The following is a 14,955-nucleotide window of genomic DNA, read 5'->3' on the forward strand; positions in this document are numbered from 1 at the left end:
GCCAGAGCATCATTTAAACTTTTCATGAACCGCCACTTGGGGTTGCCTTTTTTCCAAACTGTGACAGCCTTAATTTAGGTTTTGTTCCTTCTCCCCCTCTGTCCCCCACCCTCTTTGTGCCATCCCCCAGCACCATACCCACATGCATAAGTTCACTCTAGGACTCTGTGCACACTGTTCTAGTGAACTTTCCACTATTTTCTCCTGCTTATGGTGCTAGCCCATTGGGGGCACCAGGCAGGAATATTTTGGGGAGCCACCCACGCAACACATACTTGAGCTGCTTGGGGTCCTAAGCATTTGCTTAGTCTGCTTACACCTAGCGCTGGCTCTGACTAAAGGTAGGGCAACAATACTTTAGTGCACGTAGTTCCAGTGTGTGTGTCCTATATTTGAACAGCTGCCAAAGTGTAATGAAGATGTTGGTTTGTCTGAGTTATCTACACGTTACCTAGCAGCATGCCAGCCAGGTGCCTGTTACGTAAGTCAAAAGCTTACATCGCATAAGCCACCCGCTCTACTTTACAACTCAAAACCACCACTGTTGCCAGCAGGTCAGTAGCCAAATTGTTTGGGTTAAAAAACCAAACCAGAATTCACCTAAAGCTAAAACAAACTGCTCTCCGCAGCGCGTGCTAAAAGACACGTAGCTGGCAGGGGAAGGGACGAGGTAGGAAAATAAAACTTTTGGTGAAAATAGCTTCAAACGTGCCCAGATGAACTCCCTCAGCCAGAGTTTTTGGAGATCTTTATTTCCCTTAGTGGAAGGATCCCTTTCCCCGTCCTCAGTGCACGCAGGGCCAGTTGAGTCACTTCCTTCTGAAGACAATGTCAAGCTCATTGTCTGTCATTTCACTGTCACCTTTCCAGGGATTCTGTAAAGCGCTTCCTACAATGTTCTGAAAGGGCTAATTCCCTGTACTCATGATGGCTTCAACTGCCTGGGCTTGCCCGACCCGTAAGAGGTTGCATCTTATTTACAACGGCTCATGCATAACAGGCTGTGTTAGTGAACATACATGAGTTAAAACCTCCACTGCAGTATATGCAGTAAACACACACAGTTACAAGTTGCAGACAATCAAGTAGCCAATTAAATTGTTTAACATTAGGATACACTTTAGCTGCGTGAAGGTCACTGCAGCCTTAAAAAGACAAGATTGAAGGATTCCTCTGAAATAGGTGTCATCACACGTGCCTTAGAGCTCTGCTGCTACCATAATATATCATACGAAGAATTTTTGATCACCAAGCGAGGGAAGAAATGAATAGCAGCTAAGCAAGTATTGATGTCAGTTGTATTAAATATCCAGAAAGGAATAGAATTAGCTAAGCTTGTACAAGGCTGTAGTCTAGCGACAAGTAGTATGAACCTTGTTGGACAGACATTCTAAGAGCATTAATGAGTTCACCTAGAGACTCGAGGTGTCATTTCATACCTGCTTCTTTTCCAGTGGGATCCTATTGAGTAGAAACATAATTTATATTGTTAACAACACTGCAGGGCCTTTTTAAGGGTAGAATATTGGATGTTATCAGCACTAAGGAAATGGTTTGGCAGTATTTCTTTGGTGGGGTCTTTATTGCTGATGAAACCACAAACAAAAACTGCCATTAAATAATGGTGTCTAACTTTAATTCCAAGTTTCCTTGGATTTTATGGGTTGAAGGTTCATCCTCTGTTCTCTTACCCTTCCTTTTTCATCTTTCCTGATTGTCCAAGTGATCTCACTAATTTTGGAAAAACCCTACAAAATCGCAAAGAAATCTTAACAATCCGTCCTTAGTTTTTGAACTGAAGTCTATTCTTAATGTTGCTTGATTGTTTTATAGGTTAATTCCCATTTTCTGTTTATATGTAGACTTTAAAACAAAACATCATAGGGGCCACATAAATACATGAGAAAGCGAGACAGTAGTTTAAAACTCCAAGGATGGTTTTTAAATTGCCGCTGGCTGAATAATTGCACGGCTGGGGCTCGTGTCTGAAGTCAGTAATCTCCACAGCTATTAAACCAACTAGTCAGCTCTGCAAGACACAACTTGTTCGTGGAGGCTAGCAAGTCAAAAACTGTCTACAGAATCTCTCTCCCCATTAATGGCAGTTTTAGCTAGTTCTCAGCAACTTGGAACCACTGCCTTCAGCATCTACATGCACGATCCAATTTATCCTTGCAAATTGTAAAGTGAGACTTCTCTTGCACAGAAATCTGGCCTATTCCAATCAAAACGGCAAGTGCTTCTGTGGTGTTCAGGATCTTCATATCATTATTATGTCAGTTACTGAGCAAACTGCATCTCTGCTCCCTCTTGGTTCGGTCAAGTGCACCCTGGCCTCAACCCTCTAGCCATCTCCTGTCTCTGGGTGAAATCACATGATTCTCCCACTCTCAGACTGGGCCTAGTTTACCAGCCGTTTTACCATCATCCACACAGGGATCCTGGTAGAACTAACTTCCCTGAGCCTCTTCCTTGGAGCTTTGCTCTGTCACGTTGTCTCCCCAGCTTAGTGACCTCTTCCTGGACAGCCCTTGGCAACTCACCCCCTTCATTTCCTCCAAAGGCTCTATTTAGTGTTTAGTCTCCCTGCCTGACAGAACAGCTGTGCCACTTCAGCTTAGAGCCTGCAACATGCCAGTGTTTTACAAGTGCATGCTGGGGTGTTCTTATTTAGGTCTATTGCGTTACTTTCCTGTTTGCTTTTTCCACAGCCCCTCTGTTAAGTTAGATCCATACAGTCCAACAGGAACGTCTAAGAGCCCAGTGTACAAGAACTTTCCCTCACTGACCAGTTATACGCAGCATCAATACAACAGTTACATCCAAGTATCCATAACATTGTTACGGCTCAGATCCACGTCCGTAACCATTACAAAGCAGGAGATGGTGGTTTTTATCATAAAGTGGGATAGCTCAGTGGTTTGAGCATTGGCCTGCTAAACCCAGGGGTGTGAGTTCAATCCTTGAGGGGGCAATTTGGGGATTTAGTTGGGGTTGGTCCTGCTTTGAATAGGGGGTTGGACTAGATGAGCTCCTGAGATCCCTTCCAACTCTGATATTCTATGACTCCGTGGCTGTCTTCCTACCTATTCATAAACAATGAAGAGAGTCCTCTTTAGGCAAACTACCTTAGTAAGATTCGTGGAGACTCTCCTGTGGAAGAAACATTTTGGTATAATTTACTTTTGACTCTGAAGATTTATCCTCAATTTGGTCATTCTGGTTCATGTTCTCTCTGGAAGGACTGATCAAACTGGCTTCATTTGCCTGTGGGAAGACTGCAGTATTTGAGCCCCTTTGTTATGCTTGTTACTAACCGTAGACAATGGTTAATGTCCATTTAAAAAAAAAAACGTGGGGGGTGGGAGGACATGGTTCTGAAGTTCAGTATTTCAAAATGTAATCCATATCCAATATTCTATCCTCGAAAATGTTACGTGATCCAGATTAGAGCCATCAGTCTGGATTGATGGCTTTAATATGTAATCAAAAAGTTCTCATATCTGGTCACATTCTCCATAATCTTTTGTTTTGGTTTTGTTAGCCTCACTGTTCATAATTGACCTTTAAGTGTTGCTTTATTTGCGTGCTATTTGTATTTTGTTGCTTTTTCAGTGCATCTCACAGCTTATTTTGTGGTTTTTTTTGTTTTGATTTTTTCCATCTTATTTCTGGCATTTTCCATCATTCTGTGGCCATGATTGTGGATGTATTTTGGTTTTGCCTGCCTGTCTCTTGCTGCACTCCATAGATCCCCGTTGCACAGTCCTCTGTCATGGATGACATTGAGGAGTGGCTCAGTACCGACTTGGTGAGACTTGACTTTTTATATTTTGTTTTTTATGTAGGAAGTAGCACTTGTGCATATGCATAACTTTTAATGCAAAGTATTGGTGCTCCTCTGTGGGAGGGAATGACACCGTATAAAGCATATCTTTGGGTCCTTTCCCCAGGGCAGGAAATCAGTAAGTACATGGACTTATAGTTGCTATTTATAGTCACCTCATCCAAAACATGTTTCTGAGCTGCTGTTGTATTTTCACGTCTCCATTCTCAGTGTCACAGAGGTGGTATGATTGTCAGGAATTTGGATTTAAGGAGCCCAATTAAGGAGAGCATTTAAGCACATGCTGAAGTCCACCTTTATTTAACACCGTATTTAAGCACATGCTTAAGGCCTATTGAAGTCATTGGGATTTAAGCACATGCTTAATTTTAAATCTATGCTCAAAAGCTATGCTGAATACCTGGACTGCTGAATCGGGGCCTAGGTTCTTTACAGTTAAACAGTAAATCTTACCTGTCTCCATTTAAATTGGTTTGACAGCAGTGGCACACTTTCAAGGACTTTTAAATGTCTGTTCTCTGCCCCTGCACTCCTCTTCTTTTGGCTAGTGTCATTTTACAATCTTGAAACTTCACTGAGGGAGGAAGGGGAGAGTTTCTCTGCTGATTTTTGCTTTTCCCTTATTTCGACAAATGTTTAGTTCAGCCTCCTGTTCCCCAGTTCAAGGGAGCACAAAGTACATGACTAGGCCTTTTCACGGAATACTTCAGGGAAGTAACATCAGTACAGCTAGGTTGATGGACACGGTAGAGCAAACAATAGCGTTATACACCAAGCCTTGGCTACGTGCTCATTAAAAAAAACTTCTGTACAATAGAATGATGCTTACACCTTACATGCTGCTTGATCTTCAAAGCATTAGTCTTCCCAAAACCCTGGTAAGGCAGGTGGTATTCCCGTTTTACAGATGGGGAAAGTGAGGTAGAGCAGTTACTCCTCACTTCCAAAGGAGACTAGATTTGTGGGGGGGGTTAAAATACTTGATAGTATCATTTTATTTTTTCATGTGGTAATTATTTGAAAATTATGCCACCTAGTTAGGATTTATTACAGTTTCCTTATTTAATAATGGTGAATTCTCAGATCCTGGTGAAACACGTGCTAGATGGTCTAAAGGTAAAAATGTACGAAACTTGTGGCATGTTAACCATTGCTACTTCTCCTGGCAACAGACTAGCTCCCTATCATTTTATTTCAGCCTGCCCATCTTATTTTTGTCTTCGTGGCGTCACATGCTTTACAATCAGCCTTTTTCCCTCCCTCAATCATGAATTCTAAATCCAAAATGAACCATCCATTTTATTCAGGAAAAATATTGTCCCTAAACACTTCATGGGGGGGCAGGGGTGTCTACCTCATTTGATTAAGCTTTTAAATACGATGCAATATTAACGAAAGCCTCAGCCATGATGTCCTAAAGGAATTGTAAAGAGGTGAGGTGGCATCTCCTGTAGTTATTCAGTTTTGTATCAGGTTATGGCTTCTCTTGGTAAGAAAAGGCCTGCTCTCTTGGAAGTGGAGATGGCGGTGATTAACTGACTGTCACTCAGATCTAATGGGGAGTTCACTGATAATGGATGTCACCAATAATCAATAGCGCCATCATTTGGACTATTTCTCTTGCTCTGCAACACAGAGAAGTACTGGGTCGTTCATCTGCCTCCTGACATGAGCACCATGTGACTCATCTAGGTCATCGTGTTCCAGTAGTAACTGTGGTTAAATAAAGGGACAGAGGCAATGAATGGTTTGGGTTACTTGTAAACATGCTTAGGGTGAAACTGAAAGCAAAGTGAAGTACGTACGTTCATACTTGTTTCTTTGTCCCAACTGCAGAAAGGAGAAGAACTGGAAGAAGGCGTGACAAGTGAAGGTAAGCAGGGAAGCCTCTGGCTTTCAGAGCTGTCTCAGTCCAGTGCTTTTGAGTAGAATATCCATCTTGCTCTCTTCTGATACAATCACCCAGCAGAGATCCTCTTCCAATCCATCAAACTCATGGTAGCTGATGTTCCATAGTGCATCCTTCTGGAGCATCTTCCCTGAAATGGGAAGTGGTGGAGAATTTCAAGAGGGAACTACAAAAAAAACCCACCTGTTTGTGCTGGTTACCATAGTAGTTTTCTGTGCTTCACATCGTCTTCACTGTAGCTATGTAGTGCCTCCTGTAGCAACATATGAGACACTGAACTCCCTAAGCACTTTGAAATGATTGTCCCCTGTTTATATCAGCATGGGATGTCTCCAGGACTCTTTTTCTCTCGCCCACCCTGCCTCCTGGTGGAAGGAACTGAATTTTCTCTTCCTTTTCATCTCACCACCTTCCCCTTTTATTTCAAATCTCCCCTCTGCTGATCTGACTGCCATGTGGCAGCTCCCTGGCAGATGAGCCTAACATTGTATATTTATCCTTCTTGCCCCTAGTGATCAGACACCTTGAGCAGCTTTTATTAGTTACTTTTAGAGAAGTGGATTAATCAAGAGCTGTGTAAACATCCCACATGATCATCTTAAAACGAGCTTCTAAAAGTGTTAAATCAAGAGCCCAGAAAGCTCCTATTTTTAGCCTCAGTAACAGAAAAAATACTTCTGCAAAAGCAGCCGCACTGGCTTTGAGGAGCAGGAGAAGGCAGGCAGACAGCAGGGTAAATCCAAACAAGAGAGCAATCTTTAAAAATAAATAAATAAAAATGCAGTAGTCATATCTGAGCAGCAAGACATGTTGGGGCATATTCTGTTGGCTCTGTGGGGGTAGATGCCATGCGTCCAGGGTATTAACTAGTTAATCCTGATGTAAACAGTCCATCTGATTTCGGAACTTCAGTGAGACACCATAGTTAATGTATAGGTCGAGGGTTAATGAAGCATGCCCTGGCATGTCATAAAGCTGTAACGAGCAACGCACTATATAGTGCTCAACAAAAAACAAGCCCAAGAAAATGTCCTTCAACTTTCAACTCTTTCCCCCTCACTGCAATTTTTCCACTTTCCCTGGACATGCCCCACTTGTACTGTGTGTTCCCAGACGTTGTTCCTGCCCAACATGCCCGTACGCGATGCTCTGAAACCAATCATGGCACATGATTTGCCCATGTGCTTTGCTTAGCAATTGTGTGTGTGAGACAGAGAGCAAAGCTCACTTAAGGGATTCTAAACTCTGTAAGAAGGGTGTAAAAATATTGACAGGCAGGACTCAGATACCATCCACTGGCGTGTGGGAAATGATCATTCATAGATTCATAGACTCATAGACTTAAGGTCAGAAGGGACCGTTATGGTCATCTAGTCTGACCTCCTGCACAACACAGGCCACAGAATCTCACCCACCCACTCCTGTATCAACCCCCTAACCTATATCTGAGCTACTGAAGTCCTCAAATCATGGTTTAAAGACTTCAAGGTGCAGAGAATCCTCCAGCAAGTGACCCGTGCCCCATTCCTCCCCCTTTCCCCACCCACAAGAATAGCACTTGATGGTATTTCTCCCTATGTTTGGGATCACACCCTTGACTGGCATTTGAGTTTTGATCCACTCTGCTGTCTAAACTGTATTACTGGGAGGCTTCTTTCTAAGGCTGTCTGTACCCTCGTGAGGAAGCCATGCTTGTGTCTACAAAAGGCTGGCCCAGGGGATTGACAGTGGGGCAGAGAATGGGTTATCAGCATAAGGCTCGTAACCCCATATTGACAGCGTTCCCCCTCCCATGTAGCAAGGTGGGAGGAGGTCATTCCAAAGTGGAAAAAATTGAGACCCACTGGTACAGAGCCTTTCACTTTTGTCAGTGGTTCAAATCTATCCCAGATTGTCCGTGACCATAGTTATCTGTTACCATCAGATTGTTGTACCGGGGGCCTTGTGTGAAATGAGTTTGGGTCTCTGTGCTAGTTCTGATAGTGGATTCTCTGGCATGGATACCTGTGCTCTGGGAACTGGATTAGCTGCTCACTTTGTTAGCAAGCTCAGCAAAGGGATGAGAGGTTTTGATGGCCCACGGAGATAACTCTTATCCCTTGCGGGGTCAAGGATGGAACACACTGGGGCAGGGGGCAGCATGAGGAAGCTTTCAGTGATACTGCCTATGCTCTGCCTGTCCCGTGCATACCTAGAGAACAGTCAGTGCACTGCTAGATTCATGCAGAGGACAATCCCTAGTTCAACCTTAACTCTGATTCTTCTCAATGTTTTTTGCGTTGCAGAGTTTGACAGATTTTTAGAAGAACGAGCCAAAGCTGCCGAGACGGTCCCAAATTTACCTTCTCCTCCGCTGGAGGCCCCCACCCCTCCTACGAATCCTTCAGGCAGGAAGAAGCAGGAGCGCTCAGAGGATGCCCTCTTCGCACTGTAAAGAGCACTCCTGGCGACCATCCCCGTGCTCTGCAGAAGAATGTCTCTATACGGTCACATTGTCCTCTCACGGTTCTTGGCTAACCATGACCCCCTTGCCCTCCTGGTTTCATCAATTGCTTCTCTTGCTTATCTCTAAAACATCCTCCCCCCCACAGCTGACTTTTGTATTAAAGGCCAGCTCTGCTCCTGCCAGAGCACAGTTCTCCAGCTTAACCTGCCCACCTCCCATTCCCATCCAAGCTGCATAAGAACAACTCTGAATGCCGAAAACCCCTTTAAAACGCATGAGTTTTTCTTTACCTTGTTGCTACGAAAGTGTAGAGAGAGTAGCCTTGCCTTTGACTTACATAGGGACCATCCCCTTCTGCAGTTACGTGCTTCCGAATAGGCGGGTCTGAGTGTTAATCCGCGTGCAATTGACTGAAACGGAATGGAAATGTATTTGAATTTTAGATACAAATGTCAAGCTATCAGCTTCTAATAGGTTTAGACAGCAAAGAACAACAGCTTTTCCCTTTCAGTATGTGCTTCACAAGTTAAATTTTGCCCCCTGCCCCCAAATCTCCTAGTTTCGCATGGTGGTTGCTTTTCTCCACTCTGTGGTGCTTCCAGTGTGTAGTCTCTCGGGGTTTTTTTTCTCTGCATTTATTTAAGCTTGCTCTGATTTGAAAGCAATTTGTTAGCTTTGTCCAGGAGAGCCATGACTAGGAAAATGCTGGGATAAATGGCTATTGTAACACTAGATATCATATGAAGTATTTCACTCATTGAGGGCGCTTTTCCCCTATAGTATTTTGTCTAGAATATGTGCCTTTTTGAAACCATTGCATTTCTCCCTAGCTGGAGAATACTTCTCCAGGAATTAGGTCTGATGGTAAGCGGGCTCTGCCTTCATCTCCTCAGCTGTTTGAATAACATCCATGCAACTGGATGGGACTGAAAGCCGTAATGGGTGTGACTGGCCACACTGGAGGGGCATGTTTGCTAAATGTCCCTGGTATGCCCTGTAGCACTGGAGGGGTAAAAACAGAAATGTTGTTAGAGGTAGGTCATTAGAAAAAGGGGCCAGAGTTGTGATTTCTTGTAGGAGACTTCCTAGACAAATGGATACTGGGGGAAAGATTTGAACTGGCACTTCGGCTGTGCATATTGGAGAGGCAGTTCTTTATTTTCCTGCTAGAAGGTTTGGGCTTAAACACTGGCTGGCTGCGGTCCTATTGTATGTAATGTGAAATAGATGTGGGATGCCCTTAGCCATATCTGCCTCTTTAGTGCTAAGTGGTGCCTGTCCCCCCCGTTCTGCCTGCCTGCATGCTTGGATTCTGTTCCCTTTGTTCATCAGAGGAATAAACTAACAATGCTATCCTCCTTGGAGCTGCCCCAAAGGATTCTGCAGTGTACGTTTACCTTGTGGAGACCGGCATTTCCAGTGTAGTCCTATGCTACTCTCCCCCACTCCTGCCCCCTCACATACCCTGCACAGATTCCTGAGTAGCAAGCCAGTGGAGCAAGATGGAACAATAGAGTCCATACACTTGAGAGCCGAGTTAACAGAGGCGCAGTATCAGCTAAGCACACTTGCACCTTGAATGCTGTTTCTTCCAACTCACAAGGCATTGTTCCTGAGGGCAAGAGAATTTTTAGGGAGCAAACTGTGTTTTGATTCGGCACGTCATGACTTCCCTGCGTACTGCACTGTGCGTGCACCGCTCTCACCTGCTTTAGGCCACACTTAGATCCATTCTTACAGTACAGTGTTTGGATTTAGCTAACGCTTCTCTCCCCCGTGCCGGCTCCCTGAATGTTTATATGAAATTGGTTTTATTCTGGTCAGTCTCAGTCTCTGTTAGCCTGCACGTGTAGGGTACTTCAGGCTTTGGCTAGGCCGTGATATATGCATGAAGCATTGTCAGTCCCCTAATGGCCCACTGCAGTGTATTCGTCTAGAGACGCAGCAGTGAAGCAGAATTGTCCATGTTGACTCTTACTCTGAAAAATAAATGTAGCTTGCCACTAGGGGCAGACCTCAGGACAGGACCATGCATGACTTGGAGCATCAGTTATAGAGGGGAGGGGGAAGCGCCATCTCAGCCTGCATTTGTTGGCACAGAACAGCTTGGGTGCTGTTACCAGGGCCGGCTCCAGACCACAGCGTGCCAAGCACATGCTTGGGGTGGCATGCCGCGGGGGGCGCTCTGCCGGTTGCCAGGAGGGCGGCAGTGGGCTCCAGTGGACCTGCCGCAGGCTTGCCTGCGGAGGGTCCGCTGGTCTCGTGGCTCCGGTGGAGCATCCGCAGGCACGCCTGCAGGAGGTCCACCGGAGCCGCGGGACCAGCGGACCCCCCACAGGGAAGCCTGCGGGAGGTCCACCGGAGCCGCTGGACCTGCGAGCAGCAGAGCACCCCCTGCAGCGTGCCGCCCTGCTTGGGGCAGCGAAATGGCTAGAGCCGGCCCTGGCTGTTACGATCTCTGAAACAGGCCAGCTGGGGACGGGGCTGTTCAACAGTGAGTCTTGGAAGAGGAGCGAAGTAGGAAGGTGCAAGAGAATTGTTAGGGGGAGCGGGCAAGGAGAGAGACAGAGCAGGGGTTGTCAGTGATGGAAGCTGAAGGAATGTGACTTGTAAGTCTTGCTGGATAGAAGGCCAGGCAACATGTGATTGGTGAATGGGCTGCCGAGAAGGATTATACCAACTTGCTCAAAGATTTTGGGAGAGCGTGTGGTATGATCTCCAGTCATCCAAGCAGGCGTGGTTACAGGCCCTTCCATTCTCCAGCTGCCGCCTCCCTCCTTTGCCCCAGGCAGCTCTCTTCCACTCCCCCTTTTTCTCTCTGCTCCTCTCCTTCCATTGCTTCACCCATCCTTGGTTCATTCCTCTTCATTTAGGGGCTGAGATTGTCCTTCCAAACCCCTGCACTGGTCTAATGTTCCTTCCCTGCTCTGGATGTGCCTGTTCTCAGCCAGCCCTGTGCTGTGCAGAATGTAGACCTGCCTGCGAGTGGATTCAGAACTGGTGTCGGCTTGATCTAAGCAGGGGGAATGAAACCATCCTTTGCCTTTTCTCTGCCACCTCACCCCCAACTTAACATTCCAGCTGTGAGGGCTAGATGTGCTGTGCTCGGCTAGAAATCTGGTTGAGTTACCTGAGGAGGGGAGGGCCAGTGGGATGGGATCACTGTGAGGCTTGGAGATAAAATGTAGTGGTATTGACATCATGTGATATTGTTATTGGAGATCTCCTGTGGAGTCCTCTTCCTCGAGAGAAAGACCGGTAATCTGCCTGCAGTTGTCCCTCACCTGCAGGGAAAGAAGGGGTTAAACCGCCTCCCCTCTCCACCACGCATAAACTAGAGGTCCCTGGGGCAAGATCTTGTAGAGCTGCTAATTGGCTGACTGCAGCCTCTGATAGCGGAAAAATAAAATGGAACAAAACAGATATGGCTGAGTGGAAATGTGCTGCATGTTGCTGAGAGTCAAAGGGCCTCTGAGCTGTGCTGCTAACCTTACTAACCTCAGTCTCTGTGGGTTCCCCTTTGCCATCTGGCATTATCAGGGAAACAGACGTAACATTGGTTTCAGAGGGCAGCAGGTGTTGCAAGCTAACATCAGTTAGTTAATGGAGTGGGCTAGACATTAGCTAGGGAAATATCCCACCTTGAGAGACATGGGCGCACATGTTAGAGGAGGAGATTGTGGATAGTGAGTTGCGTTAACTTGTCCTCATGCTCAGTCTTGCTTCTGGTCGGACCTTTGATAGATAAATTATTTAAGAACCACCAGTTCGCTCGTGCGCATTCACCCCTCCTTGCACCACCTAAAGAGCCCTGCTATCCAGGAAGGTCTGATCTGGATCCTAAAACCCTGGGGCCTGACTTGGCGTGCTGAGTACTCATGAGGGCGGTAGAAGTCAACAGGAGCTGCGAGTGCCCAGAATGTCTGAAAGTCAAGCCCATGGCCTCTGTTGTAAATGTCAGAGGTACTGCTGGAGCTTTCCAGTACCCTGCATCAGGATCTCCTCTCTTCTCCATTCTGTTCATTGTGATTTGCAAGAATGGGAGCAATTGAATCCCTTTGAGGAAAGGAATGGCTTGTTCCATTTGTCCTTGGAAAATGGTTACCCCAATTACTCTTCCACCCCTTTATTGTAAATGCTTCCTCTACACGCATGAGGAGAGAACTGACAGGGCTCTGGTATTCAGCGGGGAAGGGGAAAGGCCATGTCTCAAGAGCAGCTTGACTCAGCAGAAAGCCTTTCTCATAGTATTTAGAAATCATAGCTACATGCTCAGTGACACTAAATTATCGTTGGGATCCATTGTAAGTTCTAATGATACTTTATTCTAGGTTCTAGTATTTATTTTGTCAAGATATGCTTTCCAATGTGTTTTTTAACATCTTCTGTTAACTCCTTGTGTGCTGAGATGTAAAAAATGAATTGTTTCTATTTAAATATACCTCTTTTGGGGTTTGTTTTAAATGTTGCGTGTAGATTTCAGGTGCATCTTTGGGGAGTGTAATAGATACAATGTGCTGTACAGACTTTTAGGATGTTTAACGCGTATGCAAGGTTCAAGGGAGAAAAAGCTCATAAAAACTTAGCACGGTCCCTCTTAAAGGGCAGAGAATGTATGTTAAGTGGTCTGAGTTGGACCATCATGTAGCCTCCAATGTCCCTTTCTCCTGCCAACTTTAATAACCCTGTCTCCCAAATTACATTGACCAAATCAGCTTGGGTGCCAGCATGTCAGGGTTTTTTTCACTTCCGGGCGGAGGGAGTTTTTAAGCTGCTTCCACCTTAAATGGAGAACTTTACGCAGCCCAACACAGTGATGAGACTTGGTTTCCTACAGTGGTGTAGCAGTGGATCTAGACAGGGGGATTCCAAAGGCACAGAGGGCGTTAACTGCCCAAGTTCTGTTGGATTTTAGTGGGAGCTGTGCATCTCCTCGACTCCTGTGGAAGCCCCAGCCAATGTGACCTGTATCTGCTGCTTCCCATTTGCTACTCTTCTGTTTCCACCAGTGAGGATGGTACATGTGGTGCTTCCATGTACCATTTTCTTTTCTTGTTTTTTTGGCCTTGTAAATTCTAGGGCCTACTGTGTTGTAGGGATGTGCTGTGGGGCAGGGTTACGCTGGTTGGCTTCATCCCTGGGCTGAGCTGATCGAGCTTGGTCTGTATTTGTTTACCTCCTCAGTACCAATCCCAAGGCTTGCAGAGGCTGCTCTGGGGGGGAAAAACAAAACTCAGGACAGTTTTTTCATGGAAATAATAAAAGCAGCAATCGGTGGGTAAATTGCATTCTTCTTGCTGGTAACCCTTTGACTGCCATAGGCATCCTGTTGGCATCTTCCCACTGCCTTTGTCTGACTGGCCCAGTAGAAGAATGCTGGCAGAAAGCCCCTTTCGAACTGACCCCTGTAGGAGCAGTTTGCCCCTGTGCTCACCGTCCACAACTTTCCACACACAGCGGGTTGTCCAGATCACATGACCTTTGATGTGAGACTTTAAAACCTCACCACTCCCATTCCTGCCTCACACAAGCAGCAGCAGCAATTGCACTATCCATCTGGGCTAAGTACAAGGCTCCATTTGACTGCGAGCTGGCTTTACCCACCCATTGCTCCCTCCTGCTGTCTCCCCCTAGTCAATGGCAAGCATATGCCAAACGCACCCCCCACCCCGCTCTGTGTTTTTATAAGTGTGAGCTCTCCTTCATTCTGTAATGTTATGAGCTACCATTAACACTACAAATGTAACCTGTGTAATAGCATCTCTCTGTATATTAAAGCTGTAGGCTTTCCAGATAAAAGTGGATAATATTTATTTACTGAAGATATTGAGTATTTTTTTGTTTGGGGGAGGGGGTAGGGAAAGGAGACTTAACTGTTAAAAAAAATATTGACTATGTAAAAACAGAAGAAATACACACTAAATGTGTTGCTGTCTTTATGTAGAAAGCCAGTGTGTCTAGGTAAGGATGATCCAAGTGTATTAATCTACCATACTTACAGAAATCATCTCTCTAGTTTGGCTCTTGCATGTGCAATACTCCAATAAAAGCACTCCTAGTGTGAATTGTACAGTGATGGCTATGAATCTGTCTTAGATACACCTGGTGTCCTGCTTTCCTTTCCTCCTGCTCTTCCTAACCAGACCACTGATACATTTATTTTTGTCCATAGCTGCCTTGAGTTGCTCACCAGCCCACCAAGACTCAACATATTTCCAGTGTTCCTTTCACATGATGCTCATTGTACAAAGCCATCTTTCAGGTATCTTGAGTTGGTTTAAATGCACTAAGTCTCAGACTTGACCCGCTTTTAAAATTGCCCGCTGGTGGGAGATGTTCTCTGCATTTGTGTTGAGGTGGCTCTAGTTCCTGTGGGATGGTGTTGGATTGACAACCTGGAAACCAAAGATCTGTCCATAGAACTGGTATAATATGGGCGACAGCAATGCAGGCTTCTCTTCACTACTCAGACCAGACCTCTAGGGAGCATGAGTAGAATGGAGATTGAAATCCACACATCCTCAGCATCTGAAATGGACTGCAAAGTGGTGCCAGTTCTGTTGTTGACACCTGTCCAGCTGGTACCAAACAACACATTCATTTCAAAGGGACCACTGAATGGTCCTCAGATGATCACTCATTGACAATTTGATTTGGTGACCTAGTAGCAAGAGGGCATTATTAATCCCCTGTCCGTCTGGTTCCTTTTGTGTGCTGTGGATTCTAAGTAGACCCCTTCTTATAATGAGTCTT

The 14,955-nt window shown here is 45.5% G+C and overlaps 1 protein-coding gene and 1 long non-coding RNA gene across 5 annotated transcripts in view; one reads left to right on the top strand and one right to left on the bottom strand.

Annotated features, from left to right (window-relative positions):
* Positions 1–14,267, top strand: part of TOM1L2 (target of myb1 like 2 membrane trafficking protein) — a 67,028-nt gene extending 52,761 nt beyond the window's left edge. For 2 of the 3 annotated variants that reach the window (XM_032762643.2, XM_032762644.2), the window contains 4 exons: positions 3,752–3,811; positions 5,684–5,720; positions 8,042–10,525; positions 10,603–14,267. In XM_032762643.2, the coding sequence (XP_032618534.1) occupies positions 3,752–3,811; positions 5,684–5,720; positions 8,042–8,190 (246 nt within the window). In that variant the 3' untranslated portion in view covers positions 8,191–10,525; positions 10,603–14,267. The remainder of the gene's footprint in view (positions 1–3,751; positions 3,812–5,683; positions 5,721–8,041; positions 10,526–10,602) is intronic. The other variant, XM_032762645.2, reaches the window with a different exon arrangement.
* Positions 3,818–8,581, bottom strand: LOC116814793 (uncharacterized). 2 transcript variants are annotated; one of them, XR_004371349.2, is made up of 4 exons: positions 8,493–8,581; positions 8,099–8,219; positions 5,661–5,886; positions 3,818–5,560 (listed from the first exon to the last, which is right to left on the bottom strand). It is a non-coding gene; the product is annotated as an uncharacterized LOC116814793 (long non-coding RNA). The 2 variants fall into 2 exon arrangements; XR_012656481.1 differs by having other exon boundaries at positions 3,818–5,886.
* Positions 14,268–14,955: the final 688 nt, after the last annotated feature.

Source organism: Chelonoidis abingdonii, chromosome 9 (genome assembly GCF_003597395.2).
Source record: "Chelonoidis abingdonii isolate Lonesome George chromosome 9, CheloAbing_2.0, whole genome shotgun sequence".
In the NCBI taxonomy this organism is placed as follows: Eukaryota; Metazoa; Chordata; order Testudines; family Testudinidae; genus Chelonoidis; species Chelonoidis abingdonii.